Raw genomic sequence first — 15,315 nt, forward strand, 5'->3', positions numbered from 1 at the left:
AATGGACAATAATAGTATAACAAGAACCTCATCTAAAAACAAATGGCTTTACATTAAGACATAATCTTGCTATTACAAATAAGCCTCCTCAAACTCACTTATGTGATCAAAAAAGGGGACACTCAAACTTTATAACAACCAAGTGCAACCATGCTTCTTTGACAAAAAAAATTATTAACCAGAACCTGCCAAACTGTTTCACACAAACCACAATGCACAAGGAGAAATCTGCTGAAGCTCTGACTGTACATACTTCCCACACACAGCTCTTTGAACACTGCCCTTCATGTGTACATATAATATTGCACACGCACCACTAGATTCCCAAATCATGCCTTCACGCATGCCAACCACATCGCAGATGCTGAGGCGCCATACTCACAAACAGTCAAATGAGCAGGGTCTGTACACTTGCACTCCTACGGCCTCCATATTTGTTTGTTTTTTCCTGAAGGTGCACCACCCGCCCTTGGAAAGCAATGAAAGTCATGCTGGTGGTGCAGCGCTGAAAGTGTGTCAGAGGGGGGAGGCTCCGGGGCCCGGCCTGGAATCTCCAATCGCCACACAGAGTCCCAGGCAAGAGGACCTGCCCCGTCCAGTGCAACAGCAGAGCAGAGCAGAGGAGAGGGGCGAGCGCTGGAAACACACTGTCCATCAACACGCTGCCTTTAAAACCACACAGATACTGTTTCACTTACAGACATGTGTCGCCACTGTTCAGCTGACGGCCTGCAACCGACTTGTAGTTGAGGAAACCATGAATCTCAGCCCTGTTTCCTTTGTGACAATGCATTTTTCAGATAATCCAATAGAGTGGTGTAGGATATAGTCTTAAAATCCTGTAATCGGGGTGGTTTTTGGTTAAATGCCTGAAATAAGGTCTGTGTATACCACATTTTGTTGACATACAATACATAATTAAATGTCCCACAATTTAATTATAAAGTGCTCACGTGTGTTAAAAACTGCAGATGCTAACAAGTGGCTATATATGACAACAGACGTTGTCACGGACATTAAACGTCACCACGTCGAAAACGGAGACTCAGCTACTCACTAGTCCGTCTTTACAGGCCGACTTTGGTAACAAACTATTCTAACTCTCACTTAACAACTTGTAGATTGATCCGTTTACAGAAAACATGCATAGTAATTGTGTAGTTAGACACTTGTGCTTGCCACAGAGCTTATTTTCAGCAGAGATCCGAAATCCAATTCAAAAATCCCACAGGCTTTTTGTCAAGGGAACCAGGGCGATGCTAACTTCAGGGTTAGCCTACAAAAGAAAGTCTGAATTGTGCCATTAAATACATATGATGTTTGTTTTTTCATTTTAAAAGTCAAGAAAGACACAGATACCATGTAGTCTGTGTAAAACCACTCAGTGAATTACCTCGTCATTAAAAAAGGTGAAACTCACAACAAGTCTGGCCATACTGACAGCTGCAGTTATATGAAAGGACAGTCAGGCTCTACAAGGTTTCGGTTATCGGCTTTGGCAAGCGTTAAACGAGAACACGTCACTGACAAGACTGTTGCCTGTGTAGTCTGTCTAATTACGTATTTTCATAGTCCTATACTTCAACAGTTTTATAAAAAAAATGTGGCTTCCTCGAGAGGAAAAATTATCCTTGAAATTGACACAACATCATATGTGTAATTCATGGCATCATTCAAACAGGATCAAATTTGTCTCTCATCATTCACTACTGAAAGACTTTATGTCTGAAAGAAATTCACAGAAGGGGGGAGGGGCTTGGCCTCTCTGTACGAGCAGGATTTGTGACATCGCAGCTAGTTTTGAAGCTGGTCGTAGTATGTAGACATCTTGCATCAAGTAGGGCTTCAATTAATCGATTAGTCGACCAACAGGAAATTAATTCGCAATTATTTTGATAACTGATGAAGCACTTTGTAGTCTTTTAAGCAGAAATGCTGAACATTTGCTTGTCCCAGCTTCTAAAAATATTTGATATTTTATATCATTGTAATCTGAATGTCTGCTGGGGACCTCATAGAAATAAGTGAATGTTTATGTGGAAAAATTCAAAATCACTCACATGGTTTTTACTGGACAGTGATGTTTTGCACATTAAACTATAAGGATGACGTGTTCGTCTGCAGGTAGAGGAAATTTGAAACTGCCGGTAGCACATGTAGCTCCAATACACAAGCGCTCATGCTAGCTTTGAACGTAATACATATATTTAAGAATAAACATAAAAAACAACTGTGTGCACACTTAAGGGCACGATTAAATGTATATACCTCCAAAGATCAAATCATTCTCCCTTCAGGTACTGCCCTTGCATCTCTTTGCTGAGCTCACTTTCTCTGATGTATATCTCTGTAAGTGCTTAGTGGAAGTGTGAATACACACTGACTTATGAACATCACACAGCTATAAAGGGAGAGCAGTGCAAGGATGGAGAGAGACGGCAGACTACTGAGATCTCTTCCCTTCTCTCTGCACCACAGAAACACAGTCCTGCGACGAGCTGCTTGTGATGATCCGTCTTCATTTGTTTGTCTGACTGCAGGTGCCTCCCTCACAGAGCAGATCAAACTCCCCCCGTGGACTACACGACCTCTCTGCTGGAACACAGCTCAGTGATTATGACCTTACATGACAGTACATTGATCCGCTCGGACTCCCCCGCTGGTCACAACACCCCAGTGTGCTGCAGCTGGCACCACCCCCAGGAGACGAGCAAATCAGCGATGACGGGAAGCATCTGTATGCAAGTGTGCAGTCTGGACCATTAATTATGTAGGTTTTGCACCCAGAGGATGCAATTTAACACCGTTTGAAACAGATTTTCTTAAAAAGAGGTGACAAAGTAGAAGCAGAGTGAAGAAAACAACTGTACAGAGAAATACCACTGAGTAAACAGCTGAACCGAGTATATTTACATTGGTGCGACTACTTGAGTACACAGCTTCTGCACATTATATGATGAAGGTGGTGAAAAACAGTCAACACCTGAGCATCAGCAAACATAAACACCATGTCAAAATATAAAACATGAGCATCCTGACAGGCTAAACCAACATTAAACCTTGTAGAGCCAAGACAAGTTAGTTAGTTTCATTTATTAATCTTTCGGAAATTCTCTTTGTGACAGCTTTTCCCGTATTGTGAGAGAGACAGATATTCAACACACCTTAATATAGATACGTTCATATCTGATATAGATATTGCATGTACTAAACAGTACATCAAAATACACAAAAGGTGATGCAGAATTGATTAATCTGACAGTTATTTTCTCAATTTTATAGTATTAAAGGTCAGAAAATAGTAAAAAACAAAAGAAAAGTAGCAATTTCGTACAACCAAAGGTGGCATCTCTAAATGTCTCGTTTCTTCCCACAAAGGGTCAAAATATCTAAATAGATATGATATGTCCAAGCCAGCATTGTAATCAGTTTAAGAAATTCAAAATTTCCCTCCTTCCTCTGCAAAACCTGCATCTAAACTAGTCACTGCCTATTAAACTCAGGGTGCAGAACAATGCTGCTTGTCCATAAACCAAGTTAACATCGTTCCCTGACAAGAACCTCCAAAACAAGACTGCCAAATAATAAAAAATAACCATTACTTGGTGCAAATGTAGAACGGTGTAAACTAAAACTATTAAACTGCAAATGAACAGAGCCGCTGGAGGGATTCATAGCCAGAACCAAACAAAACAGGGTAAGCTGTTAAAGCATCCAAAGAGATAATCAGGCTCTTTTACATGGTATTTTCCAGGAAGCCAGAAGTGGTTGGGATAACTCGAACTTGCTGGGTCTTATTTCAGTAATTAGGTCCTGTGCCCTTCATAATTCCCTTCACTTGTTTTCTCCTGCTCCTGCCCCCTATCCCCCCTCTGTGCTTCAACAAAGAGAAAACCAGACCATCCAAGGACAGTCAAGAGGAGGAGGACCTCATACACTTTCCAACAGCAGGCTGAGAGTGGGTCCGCAAGGTTTTTCAAGTTCAAACACAATAATTACTCTTTTTTTTCCCTGAAAGTGACTATAACATATTCTCACATTGTAAAGGAAACAATAGTGATGATTTACAGCTGAAAAACACAACTCGGTCAACATTTTTAAACATAACCATCAAAAAAACACCCCAATATCTTGACTTTTCAAAAGCTGAACAGTGAAGAAGTGTGAACAGAAAGTATAATCCTTTAATACTTTTTTTAAACAGTATAACTTTTGTCAATTACAGGCCACACTGGAAGATATGCTGATGTGCATAAATGGCTGTTTTTGGGGTTGCTGCAGTCCCCACTGGTCACCAACAGAGGCTGACAAAGATCACATATTACTACAACTAATACTCATGAAGCAAAACAAATTAAAAATCAGACGTTTGTGAGGATTTCCCAGTTTACAAATGTAAAGCACACATGCAGCATGTGCTTCGAAAAGCAGCAGAAGAGGTGAAAGGTTGAGAGCGAAGGGATTTCGAGCTGGAGAGCAAGACGTCCTGACCGTCTTTCTACTCCAACCACAACACCTGTCTGTGTCATTTAGCACTTGGGTCAGTCTTAGATCATCCTGGATGAAACTGTTCGGCCTCTCTGGTATTTCTGTTTGGGATTCCCCCAGGAGTACAAGCTGTCCTCAAAAGCAATTTTCATAACCCCCAACCTCTGACTGAATCTTGTCATAAATTTAAAGCCAACATGCAACACACTACAAAGTTACAACCAAGTATGAAATATTGTATTACATTCAGTACTCTCTGAATATGACATAGACGAGGTATATTTAACCTCAAGTCCCCTCCTGAATTCTGAACGTCAGATGTTTGAACTCAGTCTTATTTTATCCGTCCTTTGATCGTAGATTTCCTCACTTAAATTAAAAAATGACAAATTTTAGAATAACACATCCTCACATCTAAACGACTGAATAGGTCGATTTGTCTCCTAAAACAACATGTCTGTTGCAGTGTACCAGCGACAGGCATACTAGACCTTTGTTGCACTAAAACTACTTGGTTTTACTACTATTTAAAGCACAGATACCGATAATCAGAAAAATTATGAATATCTGACCTGATATACAGCCAAGCCAATAATCAGTCTATCCCTAGTATTAAAAAAGTTATTATAGAAAGACAAGTTTAAAGTATGTCTCATTTTGGTGCTGATACAAAGCTCTAACACTCGTGCAATACCTGACATAATATAACAATTTATATTCAAGTTTTGTCAAAATTCACCCCCCAAGCATTACAAAGCAGAACTAAAACTTTTAGTCCCTGGTTGACTGTTGCATAAATATTTGTAGGGGATTTGCATGCCAAGTATGCCTGCAAAAAAAAGATAACCCAACTCTCAGTTTCAGATATAACACATCCACTGCTAAATTTATACAGCTTATTTACACTGCATAGAAGACTTGTTTCGCCAACTGTCTCACATCTATATTAGGCACAAAAAGTCTGGCACGTCGTCTCCAGCCGTCAGAGCGCTCTGTCAAACTGATCCTGAAACAGCAGAAAGGCAAATCTGCGAAAGCTAAAACGACATTTTGTCACACTTCAGATTTTAAATTTAGAAACAGCGGGGGTCGGCCACGAAAAGACATCACACGAGTCGATAATCAATCAAACTAATTTTATCCATTTTGCGCAACAATGTCTCACAACACAGTCAGCGTGACTGTTATTGCGCTGGGTCATCCTCATGTGATGGGAAGAGGAAGTGGGATACCTTCAATCGAAACAACTCTTCAGACAACTTCACATATTCCAAAGGAAAAGACAAGGAATGAAATAATCTGTGCTTCTACTTCACTTGTTCTGAGACTGACTGCCACTACTGCTCTGCCAGCAACCACACAACACAGCTCAGATTCAGCCCATGCATGTGTAATAGTGTAATGACATTTCACTAATGAAGAAATTGAAGAAATTAGCTTAAAAAATGCAGAAATGGGTTAAAGGTCGGGGTTGTACACGATAACAGTTTTTCCTCCCTGAACTGGCGGTTTGCTAGGATTCAGAGAAAAGACGATAAACTAAAAATCTGAAACAAAATGTCAAGAGCCAGAGGGAGGAAAAGAAAAAATAAGAGGAGTCTACCAAACGTCTGCAATAAGAGCTCTGTCTGAGCACAGTGGTGTACTGTCCTCTGTATGTCTCGCACTGACAATGAAGCCATGTATTACTACCACTAAACAACGTAACAGAGAGACATGTGGACACAAAATACAGATAATTAGACACCATTCTGTTAATAGATGTATTGTCGTCATCATCGTCGTCATCACCGTCAAAGAAGCCAAGTGCTGAGTTTCACAGCTTTCCAGCGCAGCTGAAAACTGTTTCCTATTACATTACAATCGCTCAGAGAAGAGAGTCATGCTGTTTCACAACTAAAAATAAAACTAGTTATATTATATTAGTCAATTAGTCCCTAGACACAAAAATAATATGTTACTTATCTATATCAGGAGCATCATCTGTTGCTGAAGTCAAAACAAATCTATTAAAGCAACAAATTGTAACATTGAAAAATTGTAAAATTGAGTTTCTTTTCTGAGTTTTTTGGGAAAATACTCTTATTTGATTTATTAGCTGAGAAGACTGATACCACTCAATGATACCATAACAATGTCAACAGGTTAAATATGAAGTAATCTTGCATAGCCAGATCTCCACAGCACAATGACAGTGCTGGAGAAAGGTCCGGCTGCACTTATTCTCCTTCTGGTATGGGGGAGAAAACGCTCCGGCTTGCTTGCATGTTTTTTAAACCAATCACAATCGTCTCGGGCGATATATCGTGTCGGGGGAAAACTTGGTTTGCATGTGGGGAGGTCAGCCCCGGCATTAAAATGACTAAATCCCAGCAAAAGAAAAGGCGACAGCTGCTAGCTCGTTTATGTTTGTGCTGCTAGCGAACAGGTTTAGTTTTAGCATGTAGCTTGCTAGCTTGGAAGTTGTTGTTTCAAGTAGCGATGGAGGGTTTGAAAGCAGTACATGCAGATAGCAGAAAGAAGTAGGGGAATGGGCACCCAATGTACCAACATCTACATCCAGTAACTCAGACTGAATGAAGCTACAGCCAGCAGCTGGTTAGCTTAGCTTAGCATTAAGACGGGAAACGAGTGGAAACAACTTGCCTATCTCTGTCAAATTGTGAAAAACAATCCCCCAGCTGACACTTCCAAGGCTCACTAATTAACCTGTTATATCTTGTTTGTTTAATCTGTGCAAATACTGAAGGGTAAAAAATGGAAACTCGTGGTTTGTACGGGAGTCTTGTTGTTATCACTGTGAAGTGCTGGAAGGCAGATTATGGTATCTATTCCAGTGTTTATGCTATATGCTAAGTTTATAATCTCTTGCGCTCACCTCATATTCAACACACAGACATCAGACTGGTATCAATCTTCTCATCTAACTCTCAGAAATAAAGAAAATAAGCATAATGAATTCCTAATCTCCACGAATAGATAATTGCTAATTTGACTACACTGTTAACATCTGAATCTGACACCGTGTACAAACACTCTCAGTGCATTATGTCCAGAAAAAGGGTGAAAGGTCAGATCAGACCACATAGACCTGACTCAACTCGATGTTGATTGTCTGGAGAGGCCTCAACGTGCCAAAGCTGAAAATAGCTTTCTGATAAGTCACATCTGTGTGTGTTTGTGTCCTGAGACGCCATAGGAACTGTTTATATATGTAACATTTATTCAAACGTTGCATCTAGGGATGCACCATATATATCAGCCCAATATTGGTACATTTATATTATTGGCTATTTATCGGTATCTGGGAATTTCCGGTTGATATATAGAGCCGATAATATGAAGCCAAATTGCTTTCGTTGACATAAGTGCAACATTAGATCGGCGATCCACAAGTAAAGACAGAGAAGAAGAAGAAGAAGAAGAAGAAGAAGAAGAAGAATATCAAACTAACACAACAAGCAGCTTCCAGCATAATGTAATTCCAAGGAGCACCTTTAAATTAGAGCCCAACCTAAATCAAATTAAACTAAATTAAAGTCCGATATCGATATATCAGCCGATGTACACAAGTTTGTGGAAATGTGGTTATCAAACACAAAAGATATGTGACAGAGACTGGATATTTTACACTTTAATTAGTATAAATTACCCCAAGCACTTTTTTTTGTCCTGTAAAAAATAGTTTCATATTGCCGCGTGTCAGACACCATTTACACCGATACAGATATATCACAAACATATGGCCAATATAGGCCAATATCAGCCTATTATATGGACCAACTGATAATCGGTCTGTTTTTCAGTGTGAATGAAAATTGCGATGCAAAATTGATTATATCACAATCACATCTGTCAAAATAATCGCAATAGAATTTTTTTTTTTCCACCTCGTCGTGCAGCCCTAATTTTACCAGTTTATATGTATGTGCAAGAAGAGAAGTATTCAATTTGGCCTAGACGGCTCCTCATAATTATCCATATTATCTGACAAATCAAACCAGTCATTGTCATCCTACAGATAGCACTTTACATAGCAGCATTTATCCCACGCAGAGACATTTAAAAAGTGAAGGGGAAAAAAAGGCTTCAGCTTTCAGCAGCACACCAACACAAGTGAGCAGCATCTCATCAGACTGACCTGTCTGCTCCTCTGCGAGCTAATATTTGAAGTTGATGTTGACAAGACAACACCCAAGTGTTGCATAACTTCATGCCAGCAGGATAACCATAAGGAATGAGAGGCAATCCCCTTCTCCAGAGCTCAGCAGCCCATCAGTGAAGAAGCCTCGCCAACACACACGCAGGGCGACAACAGTCAAGAAAGTCTGCAGCCTAATTATCACCTAAACACCAAAACCGCTGCAGCGTGGGAAATAACTGTCCTCAGCCGCACAACTGACCTGTTTTTCAAGGGTTGACTCTTCAATTCGTAATACGTTTTAGGCTCCTCTTGAAACTCCTCTCCAACCTCGAAGTCGGGAACTATTCCCGATTCGGACTGCATACTTGCAGATGTCAACTTTTGGGAACGCTAAACCCCCGAAGAAAAACCCGACGGGCGATATTTGTGCCGCCGTACTTCGCTCAGTACCAACCGCTGTCAACGCGAGCCGCCTCTGCCCAGGACCCGGAGCTCTGTAGTCCGTCACAGCCGCGAGCACAGCGCGGAAGACCGGCTGCGGGCGGCGAGGTGACTACAGCTCCCAGGATGCACCGCGGCTGTCAGTGTCAGCGTGGCTTTCATTGGCTGAGCGTTATACACAAGCTTCTTTTGCTCTTGCAGTGAAACTCAGGAGTCATAAAGTTTCATTTCCTTAAATAGAGATTATTAAGCAATGTGAACAGCTGCTTTTTTAACTTAATTTATTTAATTTTTAATTAACTTAAACACTGATTTTTAAGTTATAAACGGCAGCTGGTGACGCTTTATTAACTTTAGAGACTATAAACTCCACAATACTACTGGCTGTACCGCAATAATTAAACGACCAAGATGATTTATTTTAAAATATATCAGGATTCAAACTATTTGAATTAAGCCACATAAAAATATAATTAATATTGCAATGTGCAATTGAACAAAAACATGCAATCTGAGTTACTGTGATTCAGTTTGGCAAAGCACGGTTATTGTTGCATCAGAGGACAAAAATCAATAAAAGGTCAATTATTCTAATTTTAATACTGGGATCAAACTGTACAGAGTGACCTTGAAACACTGCTGCATGCTCAAGTATGACTCAGCCACTTTTCATGTCATGATCAGTCATTAAAAAGGATTTTCATGAGAGTTTGTTTTCAGGTTTTTCATTAATCATCTGTCCGGTCTGACACTGTCCACTTTACACCAAAAATCAAACACCAAATCTCACCTCAGCAGCACTCGTGTCATTGTTAATTGCATTTCTCGTATTGTCTCAGCAAATTGTAATATCATGCACCTAAATTATAACAAACCTGAAAGCTCTGTCGGCCCTCATGTCTGTTTTCGTCCGTTTCCTGTGCAGACAGATTGAGTTGACTCCTGTTCGTCTCTTCCTCTGCTGCCCTCTGCTCTGCTCACCAAGTTTGGTCCCCATCAGAGGAAGACCATCCACCACTTGGGGGCAGTACAAAGCCAGGGAAGCCAGTGTTGTGGGCCCACAGGGGGGGACTTTCTATTACAAAATGGAAATTCAAGTTCAATATTTGCATCCGCCTTATCCTGCTGAGCTGGTTTAAGTCTGCATTTTACCAATGCAAACATCATGCAAATGTGCTCCTGTTGGAAAGCACAGACTCAAAACACTAAAAATAAAGCTTCAAAAAGGGCAGGATGATAATTGAAGACAGACAGTAGTAGAACGGGCAACAGAATCAAAGCATTCAGAGCTCAGAGAGATATGAAAAGCAAACTGAGTTACAGTCAGAATAGGAGACATGATGCAGGACCTGCAGGGTTTCACATCCAGTCAAAGAGGACAGAGCCAGACGCACAATGGACTACACAACACATGTTATTCTGGGTGTTGTTGCGGGGTGAATAGCGGCACTGATTACCCAGGGCCTCCAGCTGAGCGTGGCCCCCAGAGTTTGTAGACTACAATGGCCTTTGTAATTCCTCAAGTGGGTATAGTGTATAAATATTTGATACTGCAGTTCAAATAGTTATGTCTTTGAAGCACGATGTGGTTGAAACCTACAAGAATTTCATCCTGAATTTTTAAGTTTACAAGTATCACCATAAACAGATCGTATATGTGGGTGTACTTTAAAGTTTAAAATGTTATTTTCACGCCATTATTTCTTTTACAACCAACCATACAGTTGTGACAGTTATAATGCAAAACTTGCTTGTTTCCATTCCAGCATTGACTGGAACTGTTTTCCTCTCGTGAGTCTGTTTGTGTCATCATGGCAAAACGTGATCCTGGAGACTGGGAACACAGAACAGAAACGATTTTTTTACCAGGTGTTTATAGGTCTGTATGTTTGTTTGTCTGGCAGTCCCTCTGTCTGTAGTTGAGATAATAATGAAGGCTGAGTGCAAAGACGGGTGTGGTCTCAAGGGATATAAAGTAAAAGTTCTTGTAGTACCTTTTTAAACCCAGGTTACAAAGTTCTTTACCACAACAACAATACAGAATAAAAATAATTTAGAAGACAATTGAAAAATTCCAAGCAAAGAGCATTGACAATGCAAGAACAGCAAAATTCACCCACACTCAGCTGATCTGATGTGAGGGGGGAGTTTGTTCTCGAGCCTGGGTGCCAGGACTGCAAAAGAGAAGTTGCCTTTGGTTTCAAGTTCAGCACGTGGAATAACCAAGAGGTTCTGGTTGGATGACCTAAGAGGCTGGTCGGTGGTGTAAGAGGTCAGTAGCTTAGCAGGGGGCTAAACCATGTAGTGCCTCATAAGTAATTAGAAGAATCTTAAAATCAATTGTGAATTCGACTGGCAACCACTGCAGCGAGGCTAAAATAAGTGTAATGTCGGCTTATGACCAGTAGTCGGGGGTCAGAATGTGAACAAGTAGATGGGAATCGCAGCTGTCTCATCGCAAAACAACAATATTGTAGATTGGCCAAAGAACCCAGTCATAAAAATAACACAAACACTGGATCAAATCCATCTATTGATTTTGTTTTGATTGGTGACACAGTGGTTTCCTCCCATGAGTACTGAGGTAAAGTTGACCCAAAAGGTCTGTCAGTGCTATATTGACCTGTATGACCTTCCTGTGCAAGCCATAGATTACAGCATGACCTACAGACGCAATTCTGAACAAAGTATTACTGATTTAACCGTGTTCCTGTGACAGCCAGAGCCTACAATCAAGGCAATGTCAAACTGTAGCAATTCAACAGGTTATATATGTGATAAATGTTCCCCTCATCTGCATAGAGTCAATAATTTCCTGCATCCCCCCTGCTTACACATTCTGCCATTACAACATGTGAGCTGAAGCACATACATGCAGTGTTGGTGTAGACTGACCGCAAAATGTCCAGCAACATACTGGCTGTGTGCCATGAGATAACACATGGAGGTAATTACAAAGGCTAATACATCATCGTTTACACAGTGTTGTGCAGAATTAACAAGCAGTTACAGCCTGTGCAAACACTACTGGCTAATAACACAGAGCATGAACTGAAATGTTGGCCAACAATAGCAGAGAAAGGTGTGAACAGACGGTCCTCTTTACCTTTTCTGTTTACACTCACGAGGGACATCTGTCAGCCAATCATCAGCTGCACGTTCAGCCGTTTGCCACAGAGCACTTCCTGTTTGCTGGAGTCAAAACAAGATCCTGAGATATGAAACAAAGGTGTCCGGGTGTTTCATCCGTGAGAGAGGTTTCATGTGACTGGTCTCCACTGATCATATGAAGCTTTTACTTAATTCTTGTGATATTACTGCTGCTTTTATCCCAATTGTCCCGTGTTTGCTTTTAGAGACATTCCCATATTTACATTACTTACTAATCATGTACAGTAGCATATTTCTTTCCAGTTATTACTGTTATTACAAAACATTTATTTATCATTAAATGTATATATTAGCACGTTTTTTTAACCTTCATATTCCATTTGAATTTATCTTCTTTCCTTGTAGTTTTATATTTATGTTGTATTTTACACTAAATAATTGTAGAAACTTGTGGGCTATAATCTGAAGCGTTACCTGATTGTTATTATTTTTGCTTTACTGTCATGTTTTCTTTTGTATATCATATGTTTTCGGTTTTGATTTCATCTTAATGCATTGGGTGTCATGGTCACATTGTAAATGTTTTATTTTATAGTGTAGGTGAAACATTTTTTTGGTTATACAGTACATTTTAACTCGGACTCGAGGAAGGGTAGTAACAACTAATGGACCTCCAGAAACAACCAATTACCTTTTGTTATATGATACAATGAGGCCATAAATTAAATATGATGAGTATAATGGACATAATGTGCGCCTCAATTAATATTTAAAGATTTTTGGAGATGGAGATTTTTTTTTTTTATCTATCTACATAACATATGCAGCAGTCAAAGTACTTCTGAATGAGGCCACAGACAAAGTTATTTTTAGTTACTGATGTTGTTCAGTTTACCTTTTTGTTCCTCAGTTTCTATTGCTGTTATGGGTGGTGTGAGTTCATTTGCATAAGGCATCTGCCAAGCAACATTTGACTACGCTTAATTGGAGACAGGAACGTAATTGCACGCTCAGTTAATTATGCATAAAGAGCAAACATGTATGCAGTAATCATGAAGAAGATATTGTATTCAAAACAAAGACTGGTGATGACTTGAGGAGCTCTTTCTGCGTATTCATTTGCTTCTGTTTTTCCAACTCTCAGTCACATACAAGCTGAGAAAATCTCATAAAAGATGTTTGGAATGATACACTGTAGATTCAAAATGAAATGCTGATTCACACAAATGAAACACAACCTACAGTGTCCAAAAATAGACTTATATTACTTTCAGGGGTTCAACGGCTCATCACTGGGGCAGTAAGCGCTAATGTGAAGCTGTTGTACCCTTTACACAGGGTACTTATTTATACCCTTGCGGTTTGCACTGTATGGAGACCACTTGTACCTCTGGTGTACCTTTATCTCAAAGTACAAAAACTGACCTTTTTAAAAGGGAATACAATGTTTAAGCATAAAGTTGAATTGTTACATATAAAACCTAATCCAAAGAGTAGATGTTTGTGTTAATACTATGTAAAGTTTGCACATACTCTTGCTGACTTCAGGCTTGTATTGTGAAATGCACAATAAATGTTTACATTGTTTTTATAGGCCAGTCGTCTCAAAAAGGCTCCCAGTTCCCTGAATGTATTAAAAGTATACAGCTTGCCACTGATGGTAGAGTTTAATGCCTAATGAGGGTAACAAGGGTAATGAGGGAATCCTCAATCCATTCTTTTGTCTATGAGAGCATCTTCTTATGAGGAGGAGACTCACTGGGCAGATGGTTTTGGGGGATCTTAATGAGATAATTATTCATGTCTGATGTCAGAAATCCAAGAGAAAGGGGGTGGGGAAGCCTCGGTCTGCTGAGGGGCAGCAGGATTTACTGTAGACTGGGAAGATATACAGCCGTAGCAATGCACTTAGATAATTTATCAGTTGTTCTAATTGCTTGTTTCCATTCTAGCTCAATATTTATCTGTGTAACAGAACCCAGTGTTGTTTCTGGGACTGTTAACAAGGCGGCTGTGTCGGTGTGCCTATGGAAAACTACCACCTGAGTAAGAGCAAAGACAGTAATGAATATTTCAGCGGGCACCGTCACTCCTCAGCAGAAATGAATATCTCATGTGAAACACACACCAATAATCTGGTTCGACAGCGTTGTGTCTTTTTGAACTGCACATGTCAGAGATGCTGACGGATGTGTGAAGTGACATTAAACTTAATTTTTTGGCTTGGTAGCACAATAACAGCCACCAAAGTGGGTTTTGAATTTGCTCAGCATGTCTCTTCTGCACATTATAAGGCCAACAGGGACGTTTAAAAGCAGACAGTTAACTGAAGATGTCTTCGCTACTGAACAACATGCAAACTTTCTGCTGTGTAAATAGGGCTGCATGTTGACTTTGACCCACATTTCAAAGTAGGCCAACTGGTTAAGCTGTAAAGTCCTTTGAATGTGGCGTTGGTCATTAAATATCCTCAGAGTCCAGGGTATACATCAATTAATTTCATGAATATCAGTGTTCATCAGTAAATATTTATCTCCTGCAGCTGTTGTTGACGGTCAGACACATTGTGATAAAGCCCAAACTGCCATTTAAACTACTATTTATTGTGTTTTGTCTGTTGTCACACCCTCCTCAGCAACGTATCACTTAGATCCTGTTTATTTCTACAGGTGAATGAATCCTTTGTGCAAACATAGTGCATCCAAGCAGGCCAAAACACACACATAAAAAAACCCCCTGCTAACTGGATTATCAGGAATCCACTTTAGTCTTATTTACTTACCACAAGACAGCAATGACACCATTAGATGGATGTTTAAATACTGCAGGAATACTGTAAAACATGTGTATAGTATTTTTTGAGTGTACACACAGTTACAGTATTTAACAAGGCAGGTGGGAAGAGGGCACTTAATGCTACATAAACCAAAGACTAATTCAATAAAAAACAGCTCTACGTATACACTGAAAAGCTTCAGAAATCTGGTAAATAGGTTTCGAGAACAACTTAACTGGTTGTTTTTGAAGGCAAGTCTTCAATGAAAAAAAAGGTATTATTAAGTGATTAAGGGATAACTCTTTACATTAAAGATCACATGTTACACAGGATATCTACTGATACACTTGTCTGA

General features: G+C 39.9%; 1 protein-coding gene across 2 annotated transcripts in view; it reads right to left on the reverse strand.

Moving 5' to 3' along the window:
* Positions 1-9,055, reverse strand: part of LOC140999951 (microphthalmia-associated transcription factor-like) — a 30,527-nt gene extending 21,472 nt beyond the window's left edge. For both annotated transcript variants that reach the window (XM_073470550.1, XM_073470549.1), the window contains exon 1: positions 8,892-9,055. In XM_073470550.1, coding sequence (XP_073326651.1) covers positions 8,892-8,995 — 104 coding nt within the window. In that variant the 5' untranslated portion in view covers positions 8,996-9,055. The remainder of the gene's footprint in view (positions 1-8,891) is intronic.
* Between the last annotated feature and the right edge of the window lie 6,260 nt (positions 9,056-15,315).

This window comes from Pagrus major, chromosome 7 (assembly GCF_040436345.1).
Source record: "Pagrus major chromosome 7, Pma_NU_1.0".
NCBI lineage: Eukaryota > Metazoa > Chordata > Actinopteri > Spariformes > Sparidae > Pagrus > Pagrus major.